Below are 17,357 nucleotides of genomic sequence, written 5' to 3'. Positions count from 1 at the left end.
AACATAGTGATTAGACATTTATATACTTTATAGAGTAATTATGCCAGTAAATCTAGTACCCATCTGACACCATGCATCATTATTATATATTTTATAATTGATATATTTTATTGATTATGCTATTATAGTTGTCCCATTTTTTTCTCCCTTTTATTTCCCTCCACTCTGCACCACCTCTCCCACCAGCATTCCTCCCCCTTAGTTCATGTCCATGGGTCATACATATACATTCTTTGGCTTCTCCATTTCCCATACTGTTCTTAACCTCCCCTTGTCTGTTTTCTACCTACCAATTATGCTTCTTATTCCCTGTAATTTTCCCCCCATTCTCCCCTCTCCTCCTCCCCACTGATAACCCTACCTGTAATCTCCATTTCTGTGATTCTGTTCCTGTTCTAGTTGTTTGCTTAGTTTGTTTTTGTTTTTTTAGGTTCAGTTGTTGATAGTTGTGAGTTTATTTTCATTTTACTGTTCATATTTATGACCATCTTCTTTTTCTTAGATAAGTCCCGTTAACATTTCATATATAAGGGTTTGGTGATGATGAACTCCTTGAACTTGAACTTATCTGGGAAGCACTTTATCTGCCCTTCCATTCTAAATGAAAGCTTTGCTGGATAGAGTCATCTTGGCTGTAGGTCCTTGCCTTTCATGACTTCGAATACATCTTTCCAGCCTCTTCTTGCCTGTAAGGTCTCTCTCGAGAAGTCAGCTGATGGGTACTCATTTGTAGGTAAATCTCTTCTTTTGTCTTGCTGCTTTTAAGATTCTCTCCTTCTCTTTAATATTGGCTAATGTAATTATGTGCCTTGGTGTGTACTTCCTTGGGTCCAACTTCTTTGGGACTCTCTGAGCTTCCTGGACTTCCTGGAAATCTTATTTCCTTTGCCAGAGTGGGGAAGTTCTTCATTATTTTTTCAAGTAAGTTTTCAATTTGTTGCTCTTCCTCTTCTACTTCTGGCACCCCTGTGATTCAGATGTTGGAATGTTTTAAAGATGTCTGGGAGGTTCCTAAGTCTCCCCTAATTTTTTTGAATTCATATTTTTTTATTCTGTTCTGGTTAACTGTTTATTTCTTCTCCAAATCGTTGATTTGAGTCATGGTTTCTTTCCTGTCACTGTTGGTTCCCTGGATATTTTTCTTTATTTCACTTTATATAACCTTCACTTCTATTTTGTGACTATACTCAACCAATTCTGTGAGCATCCTGATTATCAGTGTTTTGAACTGTGTACCTGATAGGTTGGCTATCTCTTCATTGCTTAGTTCTATTTTTGGAGCTTTGATCTGTTCTTTCAATTGGGTCATATTTTTTTTGTCTCTCTGCACCTGTTAATATAGTAAGAAGCGGAGCCAATGTATCATTGGCTAATGTTCTGCTCTGTAGGTTTTTTTGTTTTGTTGACAGTTTCCTTCGCTATGCCAAAACTTTTTAGTTTGATGTAGTCCCATTTGTTTATTTTGTCTTTTGTTTCCGGGCCTGGGGAGACATATCAAAAAAATTTTATTACTAAGAGCGATGTCAGAGTTTACTGCCTATATTTTTTTCTAGGAGTTTTATAGTTTTAGGCTTTTCATCCACTTTGAGTTTATTTTTGTATGTGATGTACAAAAGTGGTCTTGTTTCACTGCTTGTGCCCAGCTTGGGGCTCTCTGGTAGGAGCTATAAAGTGAGCTGCAGTTGGTTGCTGCTTATGCTGGGCTTAGAGCTGCTTGTGAGTGGCTATTCTGCAAACCAAGTCTGGCTGCTACTTGTTGGGCTTGGGACCCTTTGGTGGGCTCCATGACATGAGCTGAGGCCAGCTGCCACTTTTGCAGGGTTTGGCTGCTTAGTTGGGTCTGTGTTCCAAGGCAAGACTGCTTGCTGCCTATGCCAGGCTTGGGGCTACTTGATGGTAGTTACTATGCAAGTCGAAACCTGTTGCTGTTTTGTTTCATACTTGAGATAGTTTAGCTGGCTCAATGAGGACAGCCACAGCTTTTTGGGGGTTTGTGGGTCTTTAAGAGAATTTAGGAAAGTCCACAGCATAAGCTGAAGCAGGTTGCCTGCTGGGAGGAGCTGCCAAAAGAACTTTATTGGGCACCTGTGTTGGGTGGGGTGAGTGGGGTCTCAGGGAATCGCCTGGGCAGGGCCACTGGTGTTAGCTAGGTTAACGGAAAGCTAAGATTCGGGCCTTCCTCTGCTGGACTAGCTGGGTGCGGGAGGGCCCAATAAGGGAACATTGGCAGCCTGGAAGAGAACAGCTTTTACCCTGCCTCTCTGGCGCTTTTCCCTGAAGCTAGTCAATTTAGTTTCTTTGTCTGTCGTGCTTTCGGAGCTGCGGCCCCTGCCCTAGAGCCCAGTGGAGTGACTTTGCTTTAGCAAGCCTCTGTGCCAGCCTCTGTGCCAGCCTCTCAGCCGGATACCTGGGACTCCTGCAGCCCTTGTTCTCAGTGCCATGCAGTCCCTGCTGGTTTTCACAGCCAGATATCACGGGGACTCCTCTTCCCACCACTGGTGCCCAGGCCGAGAAGCCCCAGTGGAGCTGAGGCCCCTTGCTCCTTGACACCTCCACAGCTGAGGTCACATCACCCATTTCATGTCTCTGTCTCTCCTACCAGTCCCGTAGTGGCTTCTCCTTTATGTCCTTAGCTATAGCATTTAAGTTCAGCTAGTCTTCAGGCAGTTCTCAGTCGTGGTGGTTTTATAATTTAGTTGTATTTTTGCTGGAGTCATGGGAGATGGTGAGCACAGTGTTTACCTACTCTGACATCTTGACTGGAAGTCAGTACCTATCATTTCTGACTACTTTAATCTTTTATTTAGGTGAAACATGGAATCCATTAAAACTTCATTATCAGTTAAGAAATGTGCGGGAACGATTAGCTAAAAACCTGGTAGAAAAGGGCGTGCTGACCACCGAGAAACAGAACTTCCTCCTCTTTGACATGACGACGCACCCCCTCACCAACAACGACATCAAGCAGCGCCTCATCAGGAAGGTCCAGGAAGCCGTCCTCGACAAGTGGGTGAACGACCCTCACCGCATGGACAAGCGCCTGCTGGCCCTCATTTACCTGGCCCACGCCTCGGACGTGCTGGAGAACGCGTTCGCCCCCCTCCTGGATGAGCAGTATGACTTGGCCACCAAGCGGGTGCGGCAGCTCCTCGACCTGGACCCCGAGGTGGAGTGTCTGAAGGCCAGCACCAGCGAGGTCCTGTGGGCGGTGGTGGCGGCCTTCACCAAGTAGCCCCGCCGAGGGGTGCGTCCTCCTTTCTCTGTCCACCGACCGCTCCGTTCCACGGACTTCTGGATTTCCGGAATTTGTGCTCCCCTACACTAACATTGGCTTTTGTTTTATAAAATAATAGGAAGTTGGTTTTTTTTAATGTACGCAGGATTCTGCTGGTACGAGAGGCCTTCCTCTTTCTGTTTTAAAAGAAGTTTTACTGCCATATTGGCATCCATTCTCACTATTACCTGTTTTGCGTTTCTGGCGTGCTTTGACTCTCACAGGACCTCCAGGCTGGTCGCACGTGCACCTTTGGGTCACCCTAGGTGGGGTTTTTCCCGCAGGCATGTGTACACCTCACAGTCTGCCTGCAGTCCACACAGAGATCACAAAAAGGCCTTTAATTTACCAAAGGTAAAAAACTATGTGTTAGGACATTTTACACATAGACCTAAGTTGAGATGTACACTTAGTAAAATTATTTTTAAAATTTAAACAACACACAAAATGCCCCTTGAATTTTGCTTCCCGTGAAAATCTGTTATGCTGTTTGTTACAGTTCTAATTATGAAATCTTACAGGTCCAATTGTTTCACAGAGCGAGTCTGGGATGAGCTACATTCCAGGCGTGCTGTATATAGTTTGAATTATACATAAATTACCCCTTCTTCTGGCCTCTGTCTCAGCATTTTGCAAGATTTTATCAGTTTTACACCTGGTGACCCTCACTTCAGTTACTATTATTATTTGAGGGCCAAATAGATCTCTCATCATTGAAGGAGAAAGAGGTGTGTCTGATTGGTCTGGAGATTCCTTGAACTGTGCCATTCATGACACTCTTTTTGCAGTTTTTTGCTCTGTTTTATCATTTCTGTAGGGAAGAGGCTTTTGACCAGTACTAATCTTGAGTACAGTATTTTTGTTTGTTGATCACAAGTAAATTAATGTCTTCTCTTAAATCTCATTTGTCCACTTATACTTTCTTGAAAGAAAAAATCAAATATCACTTATAGCAGATATTGCATGTAAATTGTTAGCAAGTAAATGACTAAGGTCAGATGATTAAGAGTTTTATAATAGAAAGCTCTGCTATGTTTTAATTTTTATATACAATTATGACAATTAGCACATTGTAAGAATATAAACCTTTGATTTTTAAAGTTTATTTTTACTATTTCTTTATCACTTTATTATATACCGCAATTCGTTTCATAATGTAAATACTATATAGTGAACAAATTAAATGTCAAATTTTTTATTACCATAGTTCATGTCAATAGTGGGGCTTTCTTCAGGTATGTAGAGATTTTTTGGGGGGGTTAAAATTCAATGCAAAAGTACTAGATTGTGAATAACTTCAGATTTGAATTTTAAGGTATTCCCTAATATGTATACTATGTTTTTATCTGCAGTAATAAATAAACTATCATCTTGAAAGTGCCTGAATTAGAGCAAGTATGTCATTTGTATTCTTGTATTGAGTTTTCTTTATAATGAAGTTGCACTTACGGTTGTATAGCATGGTAATAATTCGATACAAGCTCTTCTTAAAGAGCCACATAGTAAATATTGTAGGCTTTAGGCCATTTACGGTGTCAGTTGCAGCTCCTCAACTCTGCTGAAGGAAAGTTGTCGGAGACAATGCAGATCAGTGGGTGAGGCTGCGTTCTAACAAACCTTGGTTACAGAAACAGGCAGCTGTTCGCGGGCAGTAGCTTGCCAGTCCTTGTTCTGACGCTGGAAGAAGACAGATTTTCTCTCCATTGAAGTAATTTCCTTTACCGCCAAAAATGACACCACCGCTGGTAAGTATAGAAAGTATTAGTTTATAGTTTCTTCCCATAAAGGGGGTACTGGAAACTGGTGACTAGTATTGGAGTTTATTTTCGGGTGAAGATTTATTGTTTTATCCCTGACAAGATTCTAGAAGTAATGGCTATTTCTAAGGGAGCCTTAATTTCAGCAGCGTCAGGATTCTTAGGCAAGGGGAGAGGCCTGGCCCGCTGCGTCAGCGTCGTGTGGGGCCCCGCTCTGGCGCCGTGTCTGTGGGCAGAGGAAGCGCCGCTCGCTCTGGAGGGAAGGTTTATCCAGAACTCTTTCTCCTCCTCAAAGCATGGATGGTGTGACTCTGTAAAAACATTTACTGTGTGTAGCAGGAGCGGTGTTTTCACAGGCTTCTGCCGCTTGGGTTAAAAGCCTTCAGATCCAAGAATCAGGCAGTGAATTTTAATATAAAACTTAGATAAAGATCTCTTGTGCAAAGAATTAGTTGCTGTGGCTTTTTGACTAGTGGTTTTTAGTTGGGATGTATTCCTTAAAATAAACATGATCTGGAACAATGTTCCAAAAGAATGGAGAAAGGAAACTTACTGAATGCATGTTCTGTGCATGGTTAAGTACTTTATGCCTTGTTTTGACCTCCCAAAACCCCAGTTACTATCTTCATTTAATGAAGAACAGGCTTGGAGAGGATGATTTGCCCAGTCGCACATTATTTGGTAAGTGTTTGAGCTTTAAATCCGGAAGTGATTGGGTAACAGTAATGGCATTTAACTACAATTTATTTTTTCTTATTTGGACACCAGGTGGGGGCTTCTTTTCTCTAACAGATAAAACAGAATAGAAGGCAGGCATGCAAAAAATGGTCATGCTTATGCAAAATAACTGATAAAAAGGACATCCCTGTTCTATTATACTGTCTTGGTATATAACTCACAAATTATTTTTTAGGGATAAAAAAAAGTTGGCTAATTCTATATGTTCTCAGAAGAAAAAAGATTTCCCAGTGTCCAGTGGCCAAAAAAGGCCCCTCCCCCCCCACCGGCCCCACCTGCTGCAGCGGGACTGCCCAGCGGCCTCCCAACACGTTCGGTCACTGGGTTCTTCCCGTTGTGTGTGTACAGATGGGTCCCATGCTCTTATCGCGTACAATACACCTTTCAATTTGTTTATCACCCAAGAGAAAGTGAAAGAGGCTGGTGTCCGGCCAGTGCAGTGGCAATACTGGACAAATAGGTAATGACATCCAGCCCGATGATGACCAGGGTCTGGAACTGCCAGGCGGGCATGGCCACTTTTGCCCCAGGAGCGTGGAAACCATCCATCACCAGTCTATGAGGTATTTATTTTTTGTGAAGTTCAATCCTGACTCTGTGGCCTCTCTGTGGCCTCTCTGTCTTGTATTCACTTACTATCGTCATAATATTGTTCCGTTTCACTTTCATTCAGATCAAGGTGACCGACAGACAGTCTGAGGCAATTTCCAACTCATCGCAGGCTGTCAGGTCCCAGAGTGCTGTACCTGGCCCTCATAATTACGTTCTGCACAACTGTCACACAGTCTTCAGTAGTGCCAGCGAGGTAGTGTTAATACCCATGACCTTGCAGGCTGTCCTTCAGAGGGCCGTGGGTGGTAACGCCGTTCACGTTGATGTGCATGTGTTCCCCTCCCGACAGTGGAGGGACGTGGGTGTTCACTGCTCCAGTGGTGTGCGGAGAGCCCCATTAGCAGCGTTGTGTAGTGGTGTGCAGTGTGCTTTTTGTGCTTCCATGGTGGAGCGCTTTCAGAGTAAGCGCACATCATTCTTTTCAATCATTTTTGGCTTCATTATGTAACTTTGTTAAATCTATTAATGGACATTTAGATTAGTCTCATGTTTTTCATTATTGCAAACAGTATTTTAACGTGCATATATCTTTATATTTGTCTGACTTCTGTTGGAGGAATTAATAGAAATGAATTTGTTCAAACCGTATGTCTTGAAAGTGTAAACGGTAAAGCCAGATTGATCTGTAAGATTCATGTTACCTGCACGTCCATCGGTAATGTGAGTGCTGGTTTCCCTATCCCCTGGCTAGTACCAGGCCAGTAGAGGGTTGCATTGACTGGTCTTTGGCGAACTAACAGGAGAGAATCACCAATTTGTTGTAATTATTTGGGGGGGGGGGTTGGTTGTCATTTGTTGTCTTTATTTGTAATTTGTATTTTATTTACTCTGAATTACCTATTTGTGTTCTTTATTCATTGTTCTGATGGACATCTTTCTGTGAATTGATTCATCAGGACTTTTCATGTGTTCCCAATATTAACCTGTGTCTGTGCTGCACTTGGCTTCCCCAGCCTTCAGAGTTGATACATGGTAAGTTTTTTTTTTTCACATTCAGTAGAATGTCAGGTTCTGTGTTGAGCATGGGCTTTGTGGAGACCTTAATTGTCCTACTAAAGTCATCTGTGTGGTATTCAGGTTTGGGGTATGTATATATATTTCATAAAAGTTTTGGGGGGTATGATTTATCATAACAAGTACAAAAATCATATAAACAAATGTATATCTTATGAGAGTACACGTGTATATAAGCATTCCATGTAATTTTTACAATTAAAATACATGTAGAAGATAACATGAACAAATGCAGGGGCTAATGAATTATTTTAAGGCAGATATGTTTGCAGCCGTCACCCAGGTCAAGGGGTGGAACTCCTCGGCTGTCCAGAGGCCCTTCAAGGCCTCCTCCCAGTTACTGTCTCCCGGTCCCAACCCAGTGCACGACTCATAACTTTGTTCTCTCTCGTTTCTTTTTTCATTTGTCCTGTGATTGTAAGTTTCTCCTGCTTTATAGGTTCTCCCCCCAACCCTCATCTGTTGTTTATTCCCTTGCTAAATATTTGTCGATGGAATTGGATCACTTGTCCTGAGAAATTCCCAGAGTTTGGACTTTGCGGAGTGCCTCTGCATCTAGTTTAGTGTGTTTCTCCCACTTGGGTCCTTCCCGGGCTCTGGTCGCTGGGTCCTGGGGCTTCCTCGGAGGCTGGTTAGTGTGAGTGGTCGGCACTGTTTCCTGGACGGCGCCTCCTTCCTGAAGGAAGTGTGTCTCCTGTCTCTGCTGTTGAGATGTGAGCAGCCTTGCTGCTCAGTGCTTAGGTCCCGTGATTTATTGGGGGTGCAGAGGGGTGACGTTTTAATTCTTGTCGTTTTTCCTTTATTAGCTAGAATTTCGCTATAAAGAATTTGAAATAAAGGATTTTGCTTACCTTCATTTACCTTTCAGTACGATTTGTAGAGGAAAGGTGGGATACATCTAACCCTAAATTATTATTGAACACATAATAATCCTAGCTTTCACCCAAGGTGATTAGTTTTTTTAAATACTGTGAATTTGTGAAAATACAAATTGTTTTATTGTTAGTTTTCTTCATGAGCACTACCAGGGTTCTCTATATGGAAAAGCGAAGATACAGCTTTAAGGCGGAAGATAGAAAAACCTTGTTCTAAAATTTGAATAGGAAGTATCAGTGTAAACTTGGAGGTATTCATTTTTTTCCTTTTTTATTGTGCGAAATAGGTAATGTGAAATATTTTAACCGCTTTCTGGTGTGCCGGTCAGTGCTGCTGCTGTCTGTGTTTGTGCTGCATCTGCGTTGCGAGAACAGTGTCCTTGCGCCCTGCAGTCGTCCTTTTAATCACCTAACTCTTCAAGTAAATACGTGCTTAGTACGTACATATTTGCTCATTATTTAGAGTCCTCCGAAAGGGCTTGTGAGCACGTTCCCTGAGTTGGTATGCAGATGACAGTTTATCTTCAGCCTTTTATTTGAAAGTCAGTTTGGATAAAATTCTCAGGTCACATTTTATTCTTAAAGTATCTTACGTTCCTTTTGTCATAAAGCATTACTGTCAAAGTCTGATTAAAATATTATTTTCTTTCCCACATGAATGCCTTATTCTTTTTGCTTGAAGCCCATGGATCCCCCCACCCCCCACCCCCAGTGCTGCTGCGGGGCAGTTTGGTCTTGGTGGTTCTGGGATAGAACTCCGTGTGTTCTTTCAGTGTCTAGTGTCAGATCTTTTGTTCTCTGGAAGCAAGGGAGGGAGTTGGATTTGGAGGGGTGGGGAGAAAATACGGTCAACTGTAACTGAACAATAAAACCCCCAAAATTGAAAAATTAACAATCTTTTTATCCTCATTTTCAGGACAGGGGACGTTTTAGTACTTGTTCTGCTCCTTCGTTTAGGTTTTCTCCTCAGGGTCTGGCAGGAGGAGTTGCCTGTATGTGTGGCTGGTGGGGTAATAATGTGGGTGTAACAATTTGTAGTGTTAACTCCAACATTTCGCCTAAAATGTCATGGGGTGTGCTTGAGTGTGGTGTTGTTATGTTACAGAACTACATGCTCATGATTTTATAATAAAAAAGGGTTATTATTTATGCCAGACCCTGTATATCTTCCATATTTGCCAGCTTTGCTTGAGTTCTTTTTGTTACTGATCTTTAAACATTTTACCCTTTTTATCTTCTCTTAAGACATCAGTGTCTTTATTCACTGTGAATGATCTTTTTAGTTTCGTGGTTTTTTAAATTGTTTTTTTCTGAGTTTTAATGCCCAATTTTTAATTTTTTCTAATTTCAATTCGTATTATTCACATTTTCTTGATACACTTGAATTTTGAGGTATTGTAGTTTTCACTGGTTTCTTGGGCACGTCTTTCTGGTGTGCCTTTGCTGTCCGGAGGGAGTGTGTTTGCTGCCTACACTTCTTTTTCTTGGTGTGGGGTTTGAACTAGATTGTCTTCTGGTGCCCATTTGTACATGAAGTTACCGTTCTTGGCCTGTGAGGAGGGCAGGTGGGTCAGGGTCGCTTTTCTAACTGTGTTTATTCTCTAGACCTCTCTCTTCTGTTTTGGTGGAGCATAAAGAAATAGGACGGCTTACTCTCAGATCTGGTTCTGCTCCCCGTTACCCAGGCCCTGTTTTTCTTGATCTCTGATATTCTTGTCCCGCTCAACTCCGATTCTGTTTTTGAGATGTCTCCTCGGTGTGGGGAATTGGCAGGTCTCTTGTGAGAGTACGTGACCTGCATCAGCCCTTTCTACCTTGCTGGGGGAACCCACATACTTGCCCACTATGAGAGGATGAAGAAACTAGTCCAGTCTCCGCCGCCTCTACCCAGTTGCTCTTCTGAACCGCTGCTGATTTATGGAGCAAGGAGTGGGGTGGGGGGGTCTCAGGGCCATAAGATGCCCTGTCACTTCCTTCTACTTGGCCTTGCACAGATCCTGCTACCAGATTGCTTTTTGGTGGTTTTTCCCTGCCTGCTTGTATATCTTGGGGGTGTTGGGAGTGCTTTCACACTAAGTTTGGTTGTAGATGTTTACCGAAGTTTTTCTATACTAGTTGCTCCGTGTGTGTGTGTGTGTGGGGGGGGGGCATTGGCGATGTAGGGAGTAAGGAATGCGGGGAGATGGGTGAGATTTGAAAACTGGGTCAGCTCTTCCGCCATCTGGCTTGAATCTGCTGCGATAGCCAGCACTAGTTTGTATGTAGTTTGGTTAGATGATGAGTCTGTGACTTTATAATAAAGCTTCTGGTTTAACCATCATAGTCACTTTATGGTTAAATCAGTATATTTGGCTTTTTAGATGTTTTTTTGCTTTCCTTTCTTGCTTTTAAATCTGTGACTACCCTGGAATTTTATTTTGTTAGGGATTTATTTGGTTCCAAGGGATTCAGCTCCTCTCCCCGCCGCCATGCCTGCCCACCCCCAAATACCTAGCCAATTTTTCCAAAACCAGTTACTGAATAACCATGTTTTCTGCCCTTTGAATTCAGAACTACTACATATATGTGTATTTGGCTCTTTTTTCAGTGGTTTGCCTGTTCAGTTCTGTGGAAGAGGAGCCCGTTTTTATCATGGGTGTCTCTGATAATCTGATAACAGGGCTAGTCCCACTCCAACTTTGCTTTTTCAAAATGCTCCTGGCTATTTTTACATGTGGACCAAGTGGACTTCAGAACAGTTTTGTCAGGTTAAAATATTCTTTTGAGATGATGGTTGGACTTCATTATACTTACAGACCGGTCTGGGGAAATTGGAATCTTTATAGTACTGAGTTATCCTGTTCGCGAATAAGCTGTACCCCCCGCCCCGCCATTTGTTTGAGTGACTTTTGTTAGGTCTCTTAATAAAATACGTTCTTTTTTCAGGTTTGCCAGCCCTTGCTAAGGTTAAATATGTTTCCATCGCTATTGTGATTCAATGTTTTTTTGCCATCTGTGTTCTGTTGATTATTATTTATATATAGGAAAGTTCTTGCTTTGGTGAGTAATTTGATAGGTACCTTCCTGAGTTCTAATATTTTAATAATTTTGAAATTGATGTGCTTATGTTAACATTTTCCTAACTATATCATGTACAAATTAAATGATGATACTTTTGTTTCTTTTCACTATTTATACCTCTCTTTAGACATTTTGCTTAATTGTATTGGCTTAGACCTTCAGAATGTATGCTACTCAACAGTAACAGCAGTGGGCATCTTTCTCCTGTGATTCTGGGGCTTTTCCAGGCTTTTAAAACTGTCTGCTGATTGATGTCTTTCACAATGTTGTTTCTCTTTTGTCCTACTAATCTAATGAGCTACATTTTGGATTTCATAACTTCAAGCCATTTCATACATTCTGAAATTAACACCACTTAGGTGTGGGATTTGCTAAACCTGATAGTTTAGTGGGAGGTGTGGGGGGAGGGTTTTTCCAGGCCTGCCCTTGGCCCAGTACTGCCAGTGGTGGGCCTTTAGGGCTCTGGGTGTAAGCATTGTTCAGTTCCTCCCCCAGGACGAGAGAGCAAAGTGGGATGCAGGCCGATTTTGCCCTTCACTCAGACCCTCGGCCACGTCGGACTTCAGAAGGGGTGTGGATCAGTCAGAGCTCACTGTGTCCTCCCAGCCGGTGAGTGGTGGCTGCTGACTTCGTGTGCAGTCAGGTTAGCTCTTCTGTCACAGGATCCTATGTGGCAGGGGCTCCCCTCAGATCAGGACCCCCCCCACCCCCGCCCTCACCTGTTACTCCTCTGACCCACCTTGGCTGACAGGTACCTGGGACAATTACAACGGCCGCCTCCTCCAACCTCACCTCCCAGGTGCTGTTCTGAGGAGGGGAAACAGCTTCAGTTCTGGGGCTCCCTGCTTTTCCTAGGGCCTGCCTTCCCCTCCGACCGCCTTCCTCCACATTAAGGAGTTCCCCAGAACGCCTCCTACCACCTTTGCGCGCTCCCATCCAGAGGGCACTGGATCCCATTTCATCGTTCTCCTTCAGTTTGGTCTTGGGGCTCATTGTGCCTGGGGTGCACTTCTCTGTATTCATAGAATTGGTCTGTGGCTATTTCTGGATTGTATTAAAGCCCTTGTTTTCCTCTGTTTCAGTGGGCTTCAGAGAGGTTCCCCTAGTCAAAAGCTCGAGTCTGACTTTTGGGGGGTATAGAGGAAATCAGGCAGAGAGCCTGGGAGTGAGTGGGGCCAAAGTTAGTACAAGAGCATTTATAAATCTCTAAGTCGGGAAACGGTGAGAAGAGCTGGGGTGAGGCCCACAGGAGCGGACCCACGGACAGCATGGTGTCCTGTTGCTCTAGGGCCCATCATGAGGACCCACGAGCCCTGAATTCCTCTGGTCTCTGAGGCGTGGTCACAGGCCGGGTCCCACTCTCGGATTTCCGTGAGATTTCGTCCTGCAGCCTTAAGTGGGCTGCTTGAGGTAGATGCCTGCATCTTAAAATCGAAAGAATCCAGATAAAGTAGATGCTTTTGTTTCACTCTGTAGAGTAGAATCCCAGATCATCGGAGTATTCTAGGAGCAGGTGAGTGGGTTGGGGTTTTGAGAAAAATGAAGAGCATGGTCATTGTGATGAATGAGAGGAAAAACTGACCAGGAAATGTCTGCCAGGTGGCGTGGAGTGTCCATTTGAAGTTGGAAACCATGAATTTATAGCAGCCTCGTTCTGTGTGGCTGTGGGGTTTTCTCTGGGATGGCTCCAGGGTTTGGGGGGGTGGGGGGCTGAGCCTGTGGGCAGGGTTGCACTCGCCATGGCGTCTAGTCTAAGGAGCGTTGGGGTGAAGAACGGGCAGTTGTCAGCGGGCTTGTTGGAATGGGAGACGGGAGGGAGGGCATGAGGTCGTGGCGTTTGAAGGTTTCAGAGGTGGTGCGGGGTTCTGTGTGCAGCTCCGGGAAGGAGTGGTTGCCTTGGTGGTCTGTGGCCTTTGTGCCTCTCACCCACGTAGATAATAATTTAGATCCCATTATCTTGACCTTTCAAAAGGTTATTCTGTGAATGCAGAACTAGAAAAACTAGTAAGCAGAGTGTTTATTTTTTTAAAATTACTTACAAAAGGTTGTTTACAGAGATGTGGGTTTACATAACAGTGACAACATTTTAAAATGTACAGGCTATTTCATATTATTGCACTTACTCTTTAATAATATAAGGCATTTTTATTTTACATAAATAAAGAATTATGTATATCATACAACAGGTGTGGTGCCAATTAGGTCAAACAAAGTTAAATGAGATGCGTACGGTAGAACAGAAATGAACTCAACCTTCATGGTTTATCTTGGCAACTATGATTTACGTATCATAACACATATTTACCCTCATAGCTTATTGTGAATGACTGACCAGTTAAAAACCAAAACAATGAGCGTTTTAGTAGGACAATACCATTAGTGTTCACTTCAGGAAGTGTGGGAACTTATTAGACTAATTAGAAATACTAATCATGCCTTGAACACCGAAGACAAATAAATAGCTCTCTATCTTAGGGTCAAAACAGTTTAGCTTCTGCTTCCTCCCTGATGTTCAAACTGTCTGCCAGGGAATCCTTCTGGCAAGATCTACAAGAAATGGCTGATGACTTGAACAGAGTTTGGGGAGCCAGAGGTCTGCCCGTGCAGTCCTCAGGTACGAGTGAGGGTCAGACACACTCGAGGGGGACACCCCCGCCCCCCCCCCCCCCCCCCCCCCCCCACTCTGCTTGGCATCACTCTGGAAAGCCCTGCCGGGTCACGGAGGACTGCACTGCTCTGCAGGCACAGCTGGGAGAGTAGAGGCCAAAATCTGTTTTCAGTGTTGACTTCAAATAGTCTCATGTCAAGAAAACAAACCACAAAACTGACCCCCAAACACTTAAAAACAACCTAGCATGCATCTTGCACTGAATTTCTATAGTATCCTACCTGGAATTATAGTGGAAAGTAGAAGCTAAATTAATCAGGTCTTTGCTTATTCCTGTACTACATTTCTGTTTGTATAGCCTGTTAAAAAAATGAGAAAGGTAGGCTCACACCAACCAGGTATTTCACTCCCATCTGAGAGACCCCCTCTGGGTCAGATGCACAGAGGTTTACTGGGATCATCGCTGCAGAAAAATGGTGTCCAGAGGTGACGGCTCAGTCACGCCCGTGATTGGGGGTGTAGTGACCCGAGTTCCTCTTCTAAGCCACGGGCCCAAGCTGCAGGTTATTAAAGACGCTCCAACATAAAACCTTAGCATCATGATGTTCACAGGTGTGCAGTCTCACCTGTATTCTCCGAACTCAATCAGCTAGCTTTTGCCCCCCCCCCCCCACCTTGAGAATTTGGATAGTAACTACATAGTCCTGCTCCTTTACCTTGAATGAGGGACTTGCGCTTGTTCTCCATTCTCCTCTTTACTACACTTTGGTGAATGAAGCTGATGAGAGTACAAGGGGAGAAAAGCCAATTTTGTGACAAGGAACAGCACCGATGAAGTTCCTGCTTTGAAAGGAAAGCAGCTGGGACAAGTTTCACAAGCAGTGTGAGTCACAATGGTCTTCTGCAGGGTAGCCGTTGGGTAAAAGGAAGAACTTTGCAAAACAAAGACAAAAATAGCAAAAACTTCAGTCGCTGCAGAGGTATGTCATTTACACCCAGGTCAGCAAAAAGTGATCCAATGCTTAGAAACAGCCCATTTTTTAAAGCTTGCTGGGAAGGAAAAGAACGACCAAAAAAGTCCCTTGAAAGAACTATTTTAAGCTTCTCTATTTGGATTGTAAATATAATGCCTATGTTTATAAATTCAAGGACACTAGAAAGATATTTGATTTCTAAAAATTGAAAATTACTGGTTGGAGTACATAAAATACAGGCATAGAAACCCAGTGACTGCAGTGGTCCTGCCTGCTCTTGTGTTGGTCAGTCTTGAACTCAAGCTTGAGTTCAAGACCAGTTCCCAACTGGATACAAGGTGCTTTCAGAGCTGGAACTTCCTGCTCATTGTAAGTAGCAAAGTTCATGGCTATTTATACAGTTGATCAGAACTGCATTTCGGTTAAAGAGCCTTACGACCTACACTTCTACTCGGTTACGACCAACCCTTCATGGTGCTCAGTAACCCACTGAGTTGTACTCTGCATCCACACATTGCACATTGCACTCACCAAAACACACCACTTCCTGTAGTTTGCTTTTTCACGTTTGGATAATTCCTGAGCTCAGCCTAACCCATTAGGTCATAGTTGATTCATATATGTTTTTTTATGTCTCCTTTTCAGGGTAACATCCAGACCACGGCTCTCCATGGCATGGCCCTCAAGTCTGGTTACTTACAAAATGACATAAATCTGGAGTCTGTTCAGTTGTGACGTTTGTGTGGGCTCCCCCGTTGCGCGGATCGGGGACGTTGGGCGAGGTGGCAGAAGGGAAGCGAAGGTCCAGCCGGGCGCTGGGGAGAGGGCGTCCTGCCACTTCTGTGCCCCCGCCAGGAACAGTGGAAGCTGGGGGAGCGGCACTGCGACAGAGTGGACCCTCCTGGCCTGCGTGGTCCAGGCGGAAAGCCCAGGGTCGAGCTTCCTCAGTCAGTGAAAAGTGGAGACTTCTGTGGTCCTTGCCCACGCCAGTGCGCCTCTGCTGTTTCAGGAAGCTGCGGTGTAAAGAAGTCAGTCTGATTTGCTAAGGTGTGGAGGGGACAGAGAAAAGGCGACTCACTCGTTCACCACTGAGTGTCGCCACTCGCGCCTGTTTCAGGAGGAATTCCTGTGCTTCCTGATCACCAGCTGCACGGGTCCCTCTGGGACAGACTTCATGATGTTCCAGGCATCGAAGTGCAGGAGCCCAACCAGGGGTTTCCCGTTAATGGCGAGGATTTCATCCCCAGCTTCTATTGTTCCGGCTTGCTCAGCTGCACCGCCTGTGGGGGGCACACAGGACACGGCTCGGTACTTTCATAGCATTTGCAAGAACTCCAGGGGCACCAAACGCTTCACTGAGAAAAAGCTCTGTGTGTTCTGTCTGTAGTCTTAGGGCGGATACACAGAACGTGTATCTGTAAGAAGAAACCTGACCATAAAAAACTCAAATCTGTAACCCCTCCCTCTGCAAAACATAAGCAACCTAGGGGAAGCTATTTTAAAAGAATACAAAATAAAGAGAAAGTTGAACCAAGGAAATAGCTAAAAATCCAAATGGCCAAAAAAAACAAAAAAATAACCAAGTGTAACTTCTAATTATTAAGACAGTGGTTAATGTATTCCAAGTTTGACTGTGGAGATACACTTAATAGCTCCACCTTAACACCTTTAACGCATTTACACTACAGTGTGGTCTAGGTTACAGCAAGTTTATGGGCTTCAAAAAACAAGTTTAAGCCCTCTTCCATTTACTTTCTTGCACATACACGTCTAAAACAATCGTGTGAAAAAGACACACGCTGGCTGTGGAAGCACTTATGGAAAAAAGGGCATTGAAAGAAAAATCCCCAAATATGAAAAATGATTTTCTCAGAAATCTTAATTCTTAGAAAACTGACCAGATGTGGCTATTCCATCCTAAATTTCTGAGAATCATTGTTAAATATTTAATATATATACACACACGATTATGGTTGATTGTAAAGATTAACAAAATAATAAAAATACAGCTGGAAGAAAGTGAATTCAAATCCAACCCACTCAAGGACAGAAACATTTTATGTTGATGAGAGAGCCAGACACTGTCCCTAGCGTAAGCCAACCCTAATGTTAATTTTTAATAAAGCAGTGCTAATAATTAGTATTGAATTTAGTTATAAAACAATACTAATCTTTAATGTGTTAATAACCCCATCAGTATTATGAAATACATATATATGCTAATACTGTTAGTATAATGATATTGTTAATATATTTTTCAGCTCAGGAAGAGACTTGAGAATGGTGCACAGTCATAAAATGAATGATTCAGGTTCATGAAGAGCCCTTACGTCTACCGGCCGTTTTACTTTCCTGTAGTCTGGGATTTGCAGTTTTAGTGAACATGATCTTGGCCGATTGCAAGTCTCCCCGATGGCGTTACTTGGCTGGGCACACTCGCGTGAG

At 43.5% G+C, this 17,357-nt stretch overlaps 2 protein-coding genes across 8 annotated transcripts in view; one reads left to right on the top strand and one right to left on the bottom strand.

The window, feature by feature from the left end:
* The window catches only part of GOLPH3 (golgi phosphoprotein 3), a 36,248-nt gene extending 32,618 nt beyond the window's left edge, over positions 1–3,630 (top strand). For both annotated transcript variants that reach the window (XM_037063128.1, XM_037063127.1), the window contains one exon: positions 2,808–3,630. In XM_037063128.1, coding sequence (XP_036919023.1) covers positions 2,808–3,232 — 425 coding nt within the window. In that variant the 3' untranslated portion in view covers positions 3,233–3,630. The remainder of the gene's footprint in view (positions 1–2,807) is intronic.
* A 9,702-nt stretch (positions 3,631–13,332) lies between these two features.
* PDZD2 (PDZ domain containing 2) overlaps positions 13,333–17,357 on the bottom strand; it is a 207,869-nt gene continuing 203,844 nt past the window's right edge. For 3 of the 6 annotated variants that reach the window (XM_037063120.1, XM_037063121.1, XM_037063123.1), the window contains one exon: positions 13,333–16,192. In XM_037063120.1, coding sequence (XP_036919015.1) covers positions 16,026–16,192 — 167 coding nt within the window. In that variant the 3' untranslated portion in view covers positions 13,333–16,025. The remainder of the gene's footprint in view (positions 16,193–17,357) is intronic. The other 3 variants (XM_037063124.1, XM_037063125.1, XM_037063126.1) reach the window with 1 other exon arrangement.

The sequence above is a fragment of the Sturnira hondurensis genome, unplaced genomic scaffold (assembly GCF_014824575.4).
Source record: "Sturnira hondurensis isolate 20B ecotype Veracruz unplaced genomic scaffold, ASM1482457v3 Scaffold0014384, whole genome shotgun sequence".
Lineage (NCBI taxonomy): Eukaryota > Metazoa > Chordata > Mammalia > Chiroptera > Phyllostomidae > Sturnira > Sturnira hondurensis.
The sequence above is the reverse complement of the archived record's forward strand: the minus strand, read 5'-3'. Positions and strand labels throughout refer to the sequence as shown.